The following is a 17,827-nucleotide window of genomic DNA, read 5'->3' on the forward strand; positions in this document are numbered from 1 at the left end:
CTGCCACCATTGGCCATTTGTTTCCCATCACTGTCACACAGGCAGTCATGAGAAGATGTTTCTCCTGTGATCCTAATCCTGCCCAGGTGGACCTTGTACTGTTCCTCTGGTAATACATGCTCACATACAACTGCATCATAAGGACTGTTGTCAATGGCTTGGGATCACCATGCATATGATCCCTGGTCTCCAACCACTACTGTCATGTAAGCCTTTGCATGTGGGGAGTAAATCAGCCAACTGAGAACACTAGTCCTCCCAAAGACAGACAAGCCAGCTCTGCCCCAGCCTCCTCCACTCTGCACTTTCTTCAGTCGAGCTGTTAATGAAGTTTGGGTCTATTGAGTTATAGTCAGGGCTTTATCTCTTTTTCTTCATATTCCTTGGCATTTGTGAACATTTGTGGGGCCTTCCTCAGAGGTACCTTTCTTACCATCTTTCCTTAAAAATCCTTGAATTGTCATTGAGTTTGAACTTTATCCTGCAAAAATTGACTCTGCTTCCTTTTGTGCACCGTTGTGTATGGACCTTAAATTTCCAAGGTGTAAAACTAGCAGCAGTTATTCCCATCTGATGAATTTCTGAATTGCAGGCCCTTTGTATTGATGCTGCTTATGCTATTTTGACAGGGTATTCCTGCATATTCATCCTATATTCATGCCTAACGTGCCTCACAGAGTTAAACTTGAATCATAATATTTACTCTTCCAGTTTTCTTTCCTGCTTCAATAAAGGGGAATGTATTCTCCATTGTTTAGATGTGCATAGACAGTTGAGATTCTGCCTTCACAGAACAAAGTATTTATTTAATTATTCATCTTTGTTTACCAGGAAAAGTCCGACTGGGTAAAACTAATTTTCAGTGGAGGACAAGGAAGAAAAGCTCCACATTTAAGTTACACACGTGTCTGTACATGATATTATGTACATGATTTTTAAATATTTCTTACAGGATCATAGGGTTTTACCACAAAGAAACTTGAGAGATTAATATATATTATCTAATTACTGAATAGAAAATAAAATACAATAGTAATGTATTTATAGCATGATGACTGCAGGGAAAAGATCAAAGTGGAGTGTTTTTGAGGTTAGTAATAATTTACAGACAGGCAAGTACTAATGTAGCTTAAAAATTGATGATAAAGAGAAATGAAGGAGAAATTATGGAAATGAGCAGGAGGATAAACAAACACAACTGTAGTTAGTGGCTGAGTGGGAGAAGAAGAGTAAGACTTTCGGAAATTAGTGCATCATGAGGAGGAGCAATAGGGTACATAAAACTGGGAAGAAGTGGTTGCAAGAAGTGGAGAAAAGTAATCTGAGTAAAGCCAGGTGATCAGGAAGAACAGAGTCATCTTTGGCATAGGTGCTGTTTAAGCAAAGTTTTGAAACTGTTTAAATGTTTGATCTATTTTAACTGTGTGGGGATTTCATTCTAGAGTTTTGACACATGATGGTGGTAGAGAGAGTCTCCAACAGTGTTCAATGTCTTACTGATACATAGTAAGAGTTTATGGGTAAAGCGAAGGTCTCTAGTGAGTGAATAGTACAGTAGAATATTTGTAATGCTGGGCATTTGTCTGGAGAGTACAACTGGATGTGGGCAATGATTAGTTATATATCAGCTGGTTTGGGAGTTCAACCACTTGAAGTGTTTTAAGTTGAGGCGCTGTTGCATTTTATAAGGTTGGTTGAAAATCTGACTATTTTGTAATAGCAGGAGGCTAGTTTAATTTGATATGTAGTGTTGATATTTGTAAGAATAGGGGAAGCATATAATAGAGAAGAAATTAGGCATGTTGCTTCTAAGCTAATAGCTAGTTGTCTTTACATACTTTAACATCTTGTCTGACAACATTGTTACTAATATAAACAAGAAACTATCTTAACTTGCAACATTTACTGTATATACTGTTGATAATCAATATCTTGTTATTGTATTAAAGCCAACAACCTGTAATGTTGTTTACTATTGCTGCAACTTTGTATCTCTATTTATCATGTACATGATGTGGAGCTTTTCTTACCGGGCATCCACTGAAAAAGGACCTGCGTCCAGTCGGAATTTACCTGAAAATAAATATAATAATCTGTCAGGTAGTGTTTGGCCATATAGAGGGAACCAAGTTTTTGATGAGTTTTCTTGATGGAATGAAGTATGTGGTGATTAAATTTGAGGTCATCATCTATTATGACTCCAAGTAGTTAAGTTTGGCTTATGGTTTCTATTTTTGTGATATTACTTGAGGTAATATGAACTGTTTAAGGTGTTAATTTTGGAGTAAATGGCATAAGCTTGTATTCTGCATTAAGCAGCAAGTTAGATTTTTTTAACCATATTTCAACATCAGTGAAAGATTTTGGGTGATTTGCTGTAATTTTTTTTGATGGGGCAGAGTGGGTAAGGGTTGAATCATCGGTGTATTTTACAAGAGTGCCAAGTATTGTAGTGGTATGAAGTTTATTTATGAAAATATTAAATAGAAGGTGACCAAGTATTCCTGAGGAACACCAGGAGAGATTGCTTGTAATGCTGAAAGATTTTGTTGCCATTTAGTTGCCTGCTGATGATTGCATAAATAATTGTGAAACCAAGAGGTGTAGGGGTAACTGAGACCTAGAGTTGCAAGTTCAGAAAGAATCTTTTGCTGGGACACTGTGTCAGATGTTTTGGAAAGGTCAAGGAAAAGTGAAGAAACAAGGTGCTCTTATTTGGTTTACTATGTTGGTGAAGTTGAGGAGGGCAGTAGTAGCACTGTGCTGGGTGTTGAAGATGAGGTTGTATTTGGTTATGTTTCATAAACTGAGAGTGAATACATTTCCCAAGGATTTTACAGAGGGTTGATAGGATGGCAATAGGTCTGTAGTTTAACTATGCTGAACTACCTATTTTGTGAAGGGATATAGTAATGATAGTAATGATTTTTTTTTTCCGGAGGATAGGATATAGTTTTCAGTTATTGACCAGTTAATCAGAATGGAAACAGAAAGGCTAGTGGTTCTGCACCTAGTTTGAGGAATTCAGTGGAAAGGTTTTCAGTAGCTGAGGCTGTTCATTTTAAGTTGGCTAGTAATTTGTTTATGGTTGATGTTGGGATGGGCTGAAAACTAAAAGACAGTATGTTGCTTTTGAGAATAGATGGAAGTTGGAGTGATGAAATGAGGTAGTCATTGATTAGTGATAGAACTGGCTGGATAAAGTGATGGTTGAACAGAGTGTCAATGGGCTCTCTATTGTTTGAAGTAGAAGGACATTGTGTAGTGGTATGGCCAGGGTGTAATAGTTTATTTAGAGAGGACCAAAAAAGTTTGGGGTTGTTTTGGTGCTTTTGTTAGAGATTAGTGTAGTATGATTTCTTGTCAGATTTCAAAAGGATCTTGGGACGGTTTCTGAGATACCTAATATTTTCATAGACATGTTGTGTTTTGTACTTGTACTATTCTTTCCTTGTTTTATCTCTTTACAGCATGAGCTGTTTGGTCTCTTTTATAAGCCATGGGGTGTGTTAGTTTTTACCATTCTTATCATAACTAGTGTTCAATCATTTAGTATTTTAGGAAGCTGTAATTGAAGTGCGTAACTGCTTCATCTAGGGGTATTACTCTTAATGTATTCTAGTTGTAGAAGGACAGGACTGTAATAAATGTCTCAAATTTGGTTAAGTTGCATGCTTGTTTATAGATTATTTGTTTGGTTGAACCATGTTGTTGTTTTATTATATAGGTGGGAGGTGGTCACTTATGGTATCTGGTAAGCAACCAGATGTTTGTCTGTCAATATCCAGTCAAGCGTAGATTGCCTGTTAGTGCTTTTGTTGATTTTGGTGGGGGAGCTTATTAGTTGGGTGAAGCCAAGTAGATGGATAGAGTCCTTGGAGTTGCTGTTGTTTATGGATTGCCAGGCTAGATTTAGTGCACCTAAGATGAAGGTTTCCTGGGGGATGTTGTCAGACATCCAGTGGTGATATTTTTGGCTGTGGTAATGTGTTGCCTGGTAGGATGTATACCTTTGAGATACACATAGATTTCTTTTGGTTGATTTTGAGGTATGCTATCAGATGTTCAGCATTATTACATTTTGGGATATTCAGATGGACTGGAATTATTTTAAAACGTGGGGGAATAATTTCATTGTCAGTTATTTCTTGTTTTAGTCAGGTTTCAGAGATTATTAAAATGTCTTTTTGAGGAAAGACATGCAGTTATTTGTTTCCTATGCAGATAATGCAATTGGAAAGAAGGATTCTGAGGTTACTGTAGCTAGGCATCTCCCAGAATGCATCAGATAATGTTATGTAAAGTATGACAAGGCACTCAGGAGCACCCATGTGCCCACTCTGCCAGGGCAGTGACCATATCCAAAGCTTTCTTCGTTAATGCATCTTTGGATGAGATTTGTGTAGCTGTGACTTGGCTTCTCTTCTTACTTTTGAAAGACAGTATAAACTAGATGTGATTCTGAAGGGTGGCTCTCCTTCACAGCCACAGTATGTGAGATCCTTTCATGAGATCGCTCAGAAATGTAAACTGGGGACTTTGTGTAAGAGATAAAAAGGATGGACTAGATCAGCCTGAGTATTAATGGTATGTGTTTATAACAAGAAAGTCAGGATGATCCTAGTCCGTTGTCTTCAGCAGTCCTGCCCTCCTTTCCCCCCTGCCTTATATATGTTGTGTGGCCTGGTTTTTGGGTTCCTGTTAGGACCTGCTGTTCTGAAGGAGGGAGGCATGTGTTGCATTATGGGACAAGTGTGGAGGAAGAGCTTGAGAAGGTGTTCCATACTGAGGTGACTTGAACCTGTGGTACAAGTGCTAGAGGATGAAGTGGATAAACTCATTCAATACAGATAGAGTGTTACAGGATATGCATAATTTTTGTTTAATGAGGTACAGTGAACAGAGCTTCGTTGGATTGCTGCTGTTTTTCAGGTCATGTCGACAGAAATATGCAATGTTTGATTGTTTTTTTTTTTTTTGTTCTACATATCAGCAATGTTAACATTCTTTTTTGTTTTTTTTTCTTTTTTTCCCTCTAATCTTGCATAATTTTAGGGAGGGAAAAATAGGAGGCCCAGAAGCTGAAGATCTTTCGAGCATCCTGCACCTTGATGTCATCCAGAGCTCTGCTGCTCCTGTTTCTGCTGCAGGAATTATCTGTAAGCCTAGCCATGGCACTCTTCTTCGAGAAGCTTATAGTCTACTTCCTACCATCCGTGTTTGTTACAGCATTCATTTTGCATATCTTCATCCTGCTGCTGTGCGATCCCAGGCCTCATATGAAGGCCTGACTCATCTGGTTCAGGCTGTTTTGCTCCCAGATTGGAAAGGAACTATTTTGCCTGCTGACTGGATGTTTCTTCCACTTATTAACCTCTATGACAGAGTCTCTAAGGTTGAAATTAAAGGCAAGGCAGTTGAAAACCTGCCACACAACCTGGTGGACATTGTAACCAATAGTCTTCGGTGGGTGTTGCTTGTAGAGACATGGCGTTCCAGGGTCCTCCAGGATCTGCCAGTGGCTGCTAGAGTGGCACGTTTGATGTGTGTATTTCTCACTGGAAATGATTTATTTTTGGAGAAGCCTGTATATTGTTTCATGGTAACACTGCTGTCTCTCTACTGTCAGCCAAAAATACTGAATGAATTGGACCTTGAAATGCCACTTCCTGGACTAACTTCATTTTATAGTCTTTATGTCAAACTTTTGGAACAGTTTGACAGTGTCTCATTTGGGGATCATTTGTTTGGTTGCTTTATTCTGCTTCCTTTACAACGAAGATTCAATGTCCAGCTTCGACAGGCAGTATTTGGAGAGCATGTTGGTGTACTCAGGGCACTAGGTGTGCCACTCAAACAGGTAATCCCCGGGGAGTTTTTTGGTCAGAAGAGTGAAAGCCACTTAGATCCAAATGTGCTTTTTCCCTGAAGTGGTTTCAGCATGCATTAGAAACAGTAACCAAGCACATGGGAATGCAGTATGGATGCAGCCATTTGTCTCATTGCACAGTTTATTCTAAGTACTGTTGTTTATTACGTATTTATTTAAAAGTTAACTGAGTGGAACACTGATCACAAATTACCAGTTTCAGTCTCCACCTGGGAAAGCATTACAGTTTGACAAATACAGAGACAGACTGCAAGAAGTAAAGTATATGTAATTATACAATTATTGAGAATATGCAGGAATTACATACAATAACAGAAATCCATCCATCCACAACCCCTTTTTCCCATTTTTGCACATGAGTTGGGGTTTTACTTCAACAGTGACAGTCACCTAGAGCCAAGATTTACACAGCCAGGTGGCCATCCTACCACTGTAGTTCTTCCACAGCACACACGCACACATACTCACACCTATGGCCATTTTAGAATGTCCACTTTACCTTCTGCATGTCTTTGGAATGTGGTAGGAAATTGGAGCACCCGGAGGAATCTCACGCAAATACAAGACGAACATGCACACTTGTTACAGAAGGCACCCCAGCCGAGAATTGAACCTGGAATCCTCTTGCTGTGAGGTGACAGTGTTATCCACTGTGCCACCCAGTAATAAATATACATATATGGAGTTTCTGTAGACTCACTGACAGAGATGAGCAGTTTTGTATAACATGCATTGCATCTTTACGTACACTTGTATGCAAATTAATGTATTTTTAACAGAGGATCATATAAATGGCTGAGATTACTCGGAGTACAGACCTAAAGTTTGAAGTACTGTAGCAGTATGCTAGTAAGGCAAAAATTTTAAGCATGGGGGTTAATGCTTAGGGTATAGGGAACATGTCAGTAAATGGGAGTTTATGACTTGAAAAGGTTATATGCTTTAAGCCATTAGATTGACTTTTTACTGTTTTCAGGAAGTGGATTTTTACCTGAGAATGGAATTTTGGCTAAGAGAAAATGTCTTTAAGTGAGGTTGGTGTGGATTCCCTGATTTTTAGGACCTAGTACAGAAAATCAGTAATTTGTACACAGGAGTTTAGTTCTGGGACCTGTAATGAGTATGCAAAATGATCAATGTTTTTAAGGTTGTAACCCAAAAGAAGATATGGCATGATACAGTGCATTGCAACCAATAACCAAGATTGACCAATGTACTTTAATGAGTTCTGAAACACACCAGCCAAAGTCACAAGTGGATATATTTAAAAAGTTAACCCACACAGCTCACTAAATGTACAAAACCAGAAAAAAAGTTAAGCATTTTTCAGATCTAAACATTTGCATTTGAGCATGTCAGAGTTCCTTTAAAGGCTGCAGCACATACTTTTCTTGTACATTAGCAGATAAAAATTATACTAAAGAGTATGTAATGAGAAATGACTACTTATGTGTACATGGAAAAACATATTAAAGAAATTATGCAAAAAAAGTATCAAAAATATGCTCCTAGTAAAATAGTGGTTAAGTTTAAAAACGTCAGTACATTTACTTTTGAAAAACTTGTGTAAAATTTCATTCCTCATTCAAGGAAGTATGTAAACATAAAAAAATTCCCAAAACTCTAACAATATTGAAAAATGATCCTAACCCATCTTTTTCATGTTGTCATTTAATTCCATGTCCTTATGACTATGACCTTGTAGTGCTCATGTGTGTGTGAATATTCTATAGTGCTGTGCAGTGCATGAGCTGTAGAGGGACATGACTGAGCTCTCATCACACATCTGTAATGCAGTCAAGGTTCTAGTGATAAGCAGGATTCCACTGTTGCAGTAAAATCCGAGGTGTGCACCATGTGCTGTGAGGACAGAACTCTGTCCAAGTAGCTGAACAACAAGTGAATAAAGTCACACTCAAGTCGATAAAATCCAAGGTTTATTAGTAAAAACCATAAAAACGAACTGCAGTGGTAAGCGCTTTCACGTTGTACCCAACGCTTCATCAGATGCATTCAGTCTGATGAAGCGTTGGGTACAACGTGAAAGCGCTTACCACTGCAGTTCGTTTTTATGGTTTTTACTAATAACCCTTGGATTTTATCGACTTGAGAGTGTGACTTTATTCACTTGTTGTTCAGCTACTTGGACAGAGTTCTGTCCTCACAGCACATGGTGCACACCTCGGATTTTACTGCATTTGTGTATTTCTTCTTCCATTGAGGGTGCTTTACCTGGCAAACCACTGGTTTTTTTGTGTATAGGATTCCACTGTTGCTAAGAATGATGCTTGAGTACACTGTTAAGATGACTGGGTATGACATTTGGCTTTTAAAACATTGCAGTTCCAGGCAAGCTTTAACTTAAGAGCATCTTGACGTAACTAATGCTGTTTTAGACAATGTCAGTGTAGCACCGCTTATTGTTAGAAGTTTAAATGAGTTGTCTTGAGGCCTTCTGTTTGTGCTGTTAGCCGAACTTTGTTCCAGTGTTGTGATAGTACTCTTTTTTGTTCCAGGGTTTACTGTCTGTCATGCATTCAGACTCAGTAGGAGCTTTAGGCGTGTGTTCATATTTATTCAAGGCTCCATCATCCTGCCCCAAATCCTCCAGCTTTTTGAAGTCCTGCTGTCACTCAACAAGACTACCACATAATTGCAAATTACAGAACCACTTTCTTTGACCTCTTTCTGCCGTGAAGGAGTACTTAAGTCAGCTATAACAAATACCATATTAAACCAAATATGCTACTTAACAGTGAATTTTAACTACTGTTGTATCAGCTGACAAACTTGGCACTAGTAGCAAATGGCACAAAGATTTCTGGACTTGTTTATGCTATTTCCCTTGAGCAGGAAGTTCCATCCCCAAGGTGTGATATTCATATCTCCTTGATCTAGTCATTAGTAACATCTTCTGCCAGTTTTACTTTTTGTATTTCTGTCTCTTTGGTAAAGTTTGATTACAACATTCTCTTTTTTAATTTCTCCAAATCTTTTGGGTTTCTAATACCATGACAGAAATGGACCCCATTTCTAAGTCAAGTATGATTAAAATTCATAAAATTAGTATTATATCAGTCTTTGATGTTATACAGATGTGGTGTTCTCAACACCCGCAGTCTGCCCAGTATTGAATCCTTCTGCAATTCATACGGAGTTGCATGTATTGGTACCATATCCAAGTACGATTGTAAATTGTTTTTTATAAGACCCGTTGCACCTACTACTGTTGGAACTGTTTGGGTATCCTTCTTCCATATTGCCGTTATTTCTGCCTGCAAATCCTGGTGTTTTATGACTTTGTATCTCTCTCTACGTAAGACATTGTAGTCAGTGGGTGTAGCAATTTTAATGATCAGTGCTACCTTTGTCTTCTTTTCATGGACTACTGTATCTGGTTGTGATAATCTTCATAATTTTCTATAATGCTTTGCAGCTCATGTTTCCAGTGTTTTTCAGCTACTTCAGTATTATAATGTTTGCACAATCCCCAATGCAACAGTCTTGCCACATTATTATGCCTTTCAGTATACAGTTGTTCTGCCATTAATATATTACAACCAGCAACAAAATGTGCAACTGTTTACAATTCTTTTTTTTTTTACAAAACCTGCATTTGTCTGTTTCTCCCATATATTTAATGGTCTTTATAAACCAAAGTGTACGTAGTCCACTATCTTGGGCCACCAATATTAACCTTTCATCTTTTGGTATAAATTCACTTCTCCTTAACCATTACTGCATTTGATTCTGATCAACATGAGGTTCCAAGAGTTTTCTATACTTGCAAGTATATTTATGCATTTTCTACATGTCTTGCCTTCTCATCTGATCCTTCACCTTATAGTCTTTCTTTTGTTTTTGTTTTTTGGCACATTTAGTTGCTGCCTGATTTTTATCTACTTCTGGTTTGATTTCCATTCCACTTGACACCAGTATGCTTCTGCTAAACTAAGCAGGGAAGTCATCTTAGACTTATTCTCCACGTTTTAAAACTTTCATTATGTTTGAGTCTTGTGAGGTCAGCAGATATGCAAGCAGTCCTACGATTGCAGATTGCAGATCTATACATGTAATCAGTTTTAAGGAGGCCCATGCCTCCTTCAGAACAGGAATATATAGTATTGGTATACACTGATTTTTTTATAAATCATTTGATAAGCTTGAAGCATCCTTCTTGTTTTCCTGTCCAACCAAACCAACATGTTTTGGAGCTAGTCAATCTGTAAGTTAGGACAGGAAAAGCAAATTGGTTTATAGCTTGGACTTTGTTCCTAGATGTCAGTGCTGTTTTCAGGCTTCTAAAATATTCCTTACTAAGTTTTATTCACATTTGTTCGTGTTTTATTGTTGATCCTTCATCAATTCCCAAATAGTTATACACTCCGCCTTGCTAAAGTTCTTTTATATCACATTCCTGTACGAGGAAGATGTTTTCTTGGTACTGCAGCTTTCCTGATTTAATGGTTGCTTCTGCTTCTGCACATTTATCAAGACCAAATGACATTTTTTTATTATCTGAAAAAGTCTTGACCACTCGCACTCCTCATCTGATGAACTACACAGCTTTAAATCATCCACAAAAAGAAGATAAGTCTTCACACATTTTTGTTTTTTTTGGGAGCCCAATTGTAGCCATGACATAATCTGTTAAGTAGACAGCTTAATGGGTTAAGGGCAGGATAAAAGAACAGTGGTGACAAAGAGACACCCTGAAGTATCCTCCTCTGATTTTTATTCATGGAATAATAATTTATCCTTTGCCATGGCTTAACTGCAAGCTGGTTTGCTACTATTTCATGGTTACTGTACTGTAATTGGTCAGTGTAGGGTGTATCTTATACATTTTTAAGCACTGATGTGAAGTTGTTAAATCTCGCCATTTATTCTCACTGATGGGTTCGGAGCCGATAGCAAGCTAAAGGTTTGCCAGTAGCTTGAGACCAAGCCCCTTATCCCACAATGCACTGCTGGAATTACCTCAGATCTAGTTTGCCCTGGCAAGAGAGATCTCTGTGATCCATCTAGCTCGGACCATTTTAGAAAAAAATTAACAGCAAGTCTATAAAAAGTTTTCTTTTTGTTTAAAAAAATATAGTGTGTGTTAGATCTGTTATATTTACTCTATAGTTAAACAGATAGTATAAATAGTTTAAAAGTTAGGGCCTTGTTGGCTTCTTAGTTTGTGTGGGCCTTTAGCCCTTTTTTCTCTACTTAATCCTTATAATAGTCAGGCTTTTTTCTGTGGGCCTCTTAGCCCTATATTTGTATCTATATAATTCTGTTATAGATAGTGCCCGGATTGGGCTTAGTTGTTTGTGGATCTAATTTACTATTTTTTTCCTTTAAAAATGTCGGATGATAAGGAGAAATCCCATCCCAAATCGGGATTCAAAAAATGCCCAGATTGTGGGCAGAAAATGCCCGTCACTGACAGTCACATTCAATATGTCTACTGTCTGGGGGCTAAACACCTCCAAGACACCTGTAGCATTTGCCACTCCTTTTCTTCAAGAGTCCTCTTGGAGAGAAGAAGGAAACTTATAGACAGGGGATTGCTACAGCAATCTTTTTCTGAAGTTTTTGTGTATCCAAATCCTCAAAATCTAAGTCTTCAGATAAGGTCTCAAAAAAGGCTAAGGTTTCAGGAGGAGGGTCATCGGTTCTACAGTCATCGGAACTGAGTGTACCTTTGACTCGGAGCCAGCTCTCGGTATTGGAGCCGGTCTCTGAAGTTCCTTCTTCACCTCTGCTCCAGTCAGCACCTTCGGTGCATTCAGCTAAATCTTCAGTCAGCCTTTCAGATTTGGACATGGATCGGCTAGTACAGAAGCTTTTACAGGCACCAGGACTTGCCAAATTGTTGTCGGCCCCGACCAGCTCTTTGGTACCGAAGACCATGGAACCGGGTTTGTCTACTCCTCCTCCAAGCCTTACTGGACTCTCGGAGCCGAAGGAAATTGAACCGATGGTGGTTGAACCCTTGGAGCCGATACCCGCACTGGTGTTATCAGATCCATCTACTCTGATGTCCTCGGCCCCGACCGAGGGCTCTAGGAGCCGACGCTCTCCCATCGGGTCCGGGGAGGATAGTCGCATCGACTTGTCAGTTCCGACTCTTCATCTCGGGGCTTCGGCTCAGATGAGCTCGGCTCCTACCTTGGGCTCGGAGCCCAGGGTTTCGGTGCAGGAGGATCGGGCGGTCCTCTCGGGTCCGTCCACTCCTTCTTGTCGGAGCCATGGTGCCTTTGATGCTATGAGGAGAATTTTGTCTCCAAAGACAACGTCAACATTGGTTCAGCTTTCCCTCTCCCCTCAAGCTCCTGTGTCTGCGTTTTCATCTACCGATCCCTCTAAGTGTAGCGTAGAGACCCCAAGCCTCAAGAACCCCCACAGGGCATCCCCTGCTCTTCTGAGACCTCCCCAGATCCCGCCACTGAGGAGGTGCCCAGGAAGAGACTGTGCAAGAGGAGGCACTTAGACTCCCCACAGGAGTCTTTGACATCTGACATGGACTTAAATGAGTCAGAAGGGTCCCCTCGATCCCCCTCTGAGGATATCTCCTTTGCAGAGATACTAGAAATCCTTAGTCAGAGGGGCGATTGGCAGTCCAAGACCCCTACTGAAGATGAGTCCATGCTCTTGAAGGCTTTTGGGTCTCAACCTTCCACTTCTTGGGTGTCTCCGCTTTACGCTGAGCTCATGGATCTGATCTCTCATAAGGCGTGGGATTCACCGGAGGCCATGGAACCTGTCCCTCGTAGACCCAATAAATTCATATCTGCACCAGTGGACAAGCCATTTCTGACAAAAGGAGTGCCTGTTGATACCATGGTGGTAGCTGCAGCCATCAAAAAGGAAGTATCTGAGACATCCTCTTCTATCCATCCCCCTAACAGAGATTCTAGGGTTATGGATCGATATGGGAAGCGCATGTTTAGTTCAGCGTCGTTTTCTCTGCAATCACTGAACTACTTAACCCATTTTACAAGACTACAGAGAAACCTCCTGAAAGAGCTAGGAGATACCCTCCAGTGTACGGTAGCTGCAGGAGTGGCCGACAAAGTCAACACCCAGCTTGCTACCCTAAACTCAGTGGTGAACTCATCCATGCGTCTCATATCCTATGCAGCTGATGGTTCAAGTAGAGCCGCTAGTTCGGCCATTGCTCTTCGAAGACAAGCCTGGATGCATCTCTGTTCCTTTGCGGAACCCTTTAAGTCTTCCTTTATTAATACCCCATTCGATGGCTCATCACTGTTTGGGCCCAAAGTAAAGGAAACTTTAACCAGGTGTGAGCAGGAAGGCAAGACCTTATCTGCCATTGGGGTCTGTTTTTCGACCCCTACTCGGCCCTACCCCAAGAGCCCTAGGGGAGAAAAAATGTGGTTTCGAAAAACTCAGGCAGCCTTTCAGGGCACATGTGGAGAAACCCCCTCTAGAGGCAGAGGGAGGGGTTATAACGGAAGATGCCACCCCCGTGGCAGAGGGGGTCTGCAACAACAGGGTGACAGGGGTCAGTTCTCCGGTCAGTCCTACCAGTGTCTCTGAAAGGGGGCCCGACTGTTCGGCTCTGGAGGCAGTCGGGGGTCGCTTGTCTTTGTACCCAGAAGCCTAACTAAACATAACATCAGATACTTGGGTACAAAGCATCATTTCCAGAGGATATTTCATACCGTTCTTTACCCCATCCATTCCTATAAAGAAAATCCCAGATGTTCCACCCAATCTCAGGGAACAAGCAATCGTAGAGGTCTGCAGATTGCTAGAAAAAAAGAGTCATCCAACCAGTCCCAGCAGACCAAGTCGGATTCGGAACTTACTCAAGATTCTTTTTGGTACCAAAGAAAACATGGGACTGGAGACCTATCTTGGACCTCAACAGACTCAACCAGTTTGTAAACAAAGAGAAGTTCTGAATGGTCATGCTTCAGTTCATTCTTCCCTTCTTAGGGAAAGGCGATTAGATGTGCTCCATAGATCTCAAAGACGCGTACTATCACATAAAGATGAACAGAAGCTCCAGAGATCATCTGTGCTTCCAGCTGAGAGCCAATCATTACCAGTTTCGAGCCCTGCCCTTTGGTCTCAGTACAGCCTCCAGAGTGTTCACCAAATGCATGGCAGTGGTCACGGCTCACCTGAGACGTCTAGGATTCCAGGTGTTTCCATACCTAGACGATTAGCTCCTCACAGCTACCACCAGGCATCAATTGACTCAGGCAATACAATACACTCTGACACTCTGCCATCAGTTAGGCATTACAATCAACTTTGAAAAGTCTGCCTTATCGCCATCGCAGCATACCATTTTTATAGGAGCAAAGTTAGATACCTCAACTACCACTCTACGTCTCCCTATCGAAAGAGTCTCTCTTCTCCACCAAAAAGTCAGCTCATTGTTGTCAAAGAACAAAGCTACAGCAGCGGAGGTATTGAAAGTATTAGGTTTGATGGCGGCAGCAATCCTGACTATACCACTCGCAAGGATGCATATGCGAATTCTTCAGTGGCTCCTCTTCGCTCAGTGGTCTTACCAGAAACTACCAATGCACCACATGATTCTTATTACGGATTCTTGCAGGAGAGACCTTCGGAGGTGGTTGACATCTCTTCATGCCACAATCAGAAGACTCTTTGTCCCCCTCCCAGTAGCCACTGTGACCATGGACACTTCCCTGATAGGGTGGGGGGGCATTTTCAGGGAAAGACTGCCCAAGGCACATGGACAGATCAAGAATCACATCTGCACATCAATGTTCTAGAGTTGAGACTGGTACTTCTGGCGTTGCAGTACTTTCAGGACTCTCTCCCTCTAGGGACTATTGCAATTCAGACCGACAACATGTCAGTAGACTGGTACTTGAATAAGCAGAGCGGAACCAAGTCTTACCTCCTTTGTCGAGAAGCCCTCAGGGTCTGGCAATGGGCTGTGTCGTCCCAGCATTTTCTGTTAGCAATGCACATCCCGGGGAAATCCAACGTGATAGTGGACAAGCTAAGCAGGGCAATATTACTCCCTCATGAGTGGTTTCTCAAACAACAGGTTGCGGAGTTGATTTTCCGCAAATGGGGCCAGCCTTGCTGCAACCTTTTTGCCAGCCACATAAATTCAAAAGGCAGAAGCTACTTTGCCCTAATACCACCTCCCGGTCACCCCCCCCCCCAGAGCGCTTTTACACGATTGGCCCCCGGGTCTCCTCTATGCATTTCCACCCTTCCCATTAATACCCAGATTTTTACAGAAAGCAAAATTGCTGGGAAGGACTGTTATACTCATAGCCCCCTACTGGCCTCGACAGATTTGGTTTCCGTTTCTCCACCATCATCTGTTGGAAGATCCATGGATCCTGGACCCAGTTACGGACCTTTTGACTCACCCGTCAGGGGATCTTCATCCTTCTCTGCAGTCCCTGAAACTGACTGCTTGGCTAATCCACTTCTGCTAATTGCCAGGATTCATTTAATTTCAGAAGATACAAGACAGATTCTCTTATCTTCTCACAAGCCATCTACCAGGAAATTATATGGCAGTAAATGGAAAAGGTTCTCAATCTCGGCCAACGTGCAGAACATTGACCCTTTCCAAGCCCCGCTATCTTCGATTTTAGAATTTCTAACAAATTTTTAAGGAAGGGGCAGCAGCTGCTACAGTTCGAGTTCAGTTAGCTGCTATCTCAAATTTTCACCTTGGTCTTGGTGGCACAGATATTATGAGCCATAAATTATCTAAAACCTTCCTTAAAGGCGTTCTTCATATAAGACCTCCGATCAAATTCACCTTTCTCCCTGGAATTTAAACTTTATGCTGTCTCAAATTATTCTTCCCCCTTTTGAACCAGCATCTTCTTGTGATTTAAAATTTTTATCTTGGAAAACAATTTTTCTTGTGGCCATTACGTCTGCCCGCAGAGTGTCAGAACTTCAAGCATTCTCTATCAGACCATCCTACATGAATCTTCCATGCTGTTAGAGTATCTCTCAGAACAAACCCCTCATTTTTACCTAAAGTCTGTTCTGAGTTAAATATCACTCAGGTCATTGAACTGCCAGTCTTTTTCCCCGACCACTCTAGCAAATTGGAATATATGCTGCACAAACTTGATGTTCACAGACAGCTCAGATTTTATCTTGACAGAACTAAAGATATTAGGAAATCAGAACAACTTTTTGTATCCTTCTCAGAAGCAAGAAAAGGCAATCCAGTGGCTAAAACAACTTTATCTAAATGGTTATCTGATTGTATATCCTTTGTTTATAAGAATGCCAGCATGCCCTTAACGCATAAACTGAAAGCTTATTCTACCAGAGCTGTCTGTACCTCTTCTGCTTTTCAAGCTAAATTGCCCTTGACAATATTTGAGCTGCAGCCACATGGTTAAGCCTCATACCTTTATCACACATTACAAAGTAGATAGGGCTTCAAGGGACAGGTCTTCATTTGGTTCTACGGTACTGAAGAACATACTCCCATGAGCCACCCAAGGTTGAGGGTGCTAGGGATGCTACCCATCAGTGAGAATAAACGGCGAAATTTAGCAACTTCACATATAGAAGTTATGTACTTACCATAACGTTCCATGTGAGTTGTTTATCTCGCCTTTATTCTCACGTCCCTCCCTCCTTCCCCCTCGAGGCTGACTGTTGACTTAGAGGCTAGTACCATCCTGGTCATTCAATATTTCTTCTTCCCTTTTGGGAAGTGTTCTTCTTAGATATATATAAGAGGGTATGTATATGTTGTATATATGTATATATATGTATACACTGTTATTTGCAGCAAACAAGATCTGAGGTAATCCCAGCAATGCATTGTGGGATAAGGGGCTTGGTCTCGAGCTACTGGCAAACCTTGAGCTTGCTATCGGCCGTGTCGGAGCCGTGGATCGGCTCCGAACCCATCAGTGAGAATAAAGGCGAGATAACTCACATGGAACGTTATGGTAAGTACATAACTTCTATTTTTTAAACATGAATGTGGGATACTGTCATATGCTTTTTCATAGTCTATGACATACTTAGATTCTTCCCCTTTGTAAAGTTCTCCATTAAAAATTTATTTAACAAGTGATCCTTTGTTCCACGTGCCTTTCATTTGTTGCCCCTTTTTTCTGTTGCCATGATTGAGCTTTCTTCTAAATGATTATAAACTCTGTCGGCATCACTTCCAGTGTATAGTTTATATATTGGAAGGCAAGTTATTGGTCTATAGTTTTTATTATTACTTGCAGGTTTGCTCTTAAATAGTATTATTTTTCCCATTCTGAACCAGGTTGGTGTCTGTTCAGGGTGCGCATATAGATAGTTCTTACTCATGGGTAAATCTTCATGTAAAGATGTTAATACTTTTAGCCAAAGGTTAGGTAGTGCATATGAGCCTGGGGTTTTCCAGTTAAGACTTTTTCTTAACTTTGTTTCAGCCTCTGTGGCCATTAATTCATCCCATTTCATATCCTGTACATTTGAACTTCTTATTTATTTATTTATTTTATTTTACATTTGTTGACCGGGCTAGTCCAGCTGGATATATGTCCATTTTCAGTGGTGGCCCGGGGAGAAAAGCTCCACAAATTACAACAACATAAAAGGTCAAGACAAAGACAATAACAGTATAATTTGGTAGATAAGAAGTTTTAACAATTATAGTACAAGCCTAAGATTATATATTTTATATTTCAGTAGGAAAAAGGAAAAATGTATCTAAGAATAGATGAATAAGACTAATACATTTGTATTAGAAATGGTGTAGTACAAATCTTTATAACATATTACAAAATTAGATACACCTAGTAATTTATGATAAGAGATACTAAGGCCTCACAAAAACCTAAGAAAGAAAAACACTAGAGATCAATAGATAGAATATAGAACAGCAAACAAGGATGGATTTCTAGTGTTATTTAACACATAGGTTGTGATACTATATGAAGGTGTTTG

General features: G+C 40.4%; 1 protein-coding gene across 3 annotated transcripts in view; it reads left to right on the forward strand.

Annotated features, from left to right (window-relative positions):
- The window catches only part of RPAP1 (RNA polymerase II associated protein 1), a 2,926,740-nt gene that overhangs the window by 2,522,223 nt on the left and 386,690 nt on the right, over positions 1-17,827 (forward strand). For all 3 annotated transcript variants that reach the window (XM_044073828.1, XM_044073829.1, XM_044073830.1), the window contains one exon: positions 5,056-5,860. In XM_044073828.1, the coding sequence (XP_043929763.1) occupies positions 5,056-5,860 (805 nt within the window). The remainder of the gene's footprint in view (positions 1-5,055; positions 5,861-17,827) is intronic.

The sequence above is a fragment of the Protopterus annectens genome, chromosome 6.part0, assembly GCF_019279795.1.
Source record: "Protopterus annectens isolate FY-2018-M chromosome 6.part0, PAN1.0, whole genome shotgun sequence".
Lineage (NCBI taxonomy): Eukaryota > Metazoa > Chordata > Ceratodontiformes > Protopteridae > Protopterus > Protopterus annectens.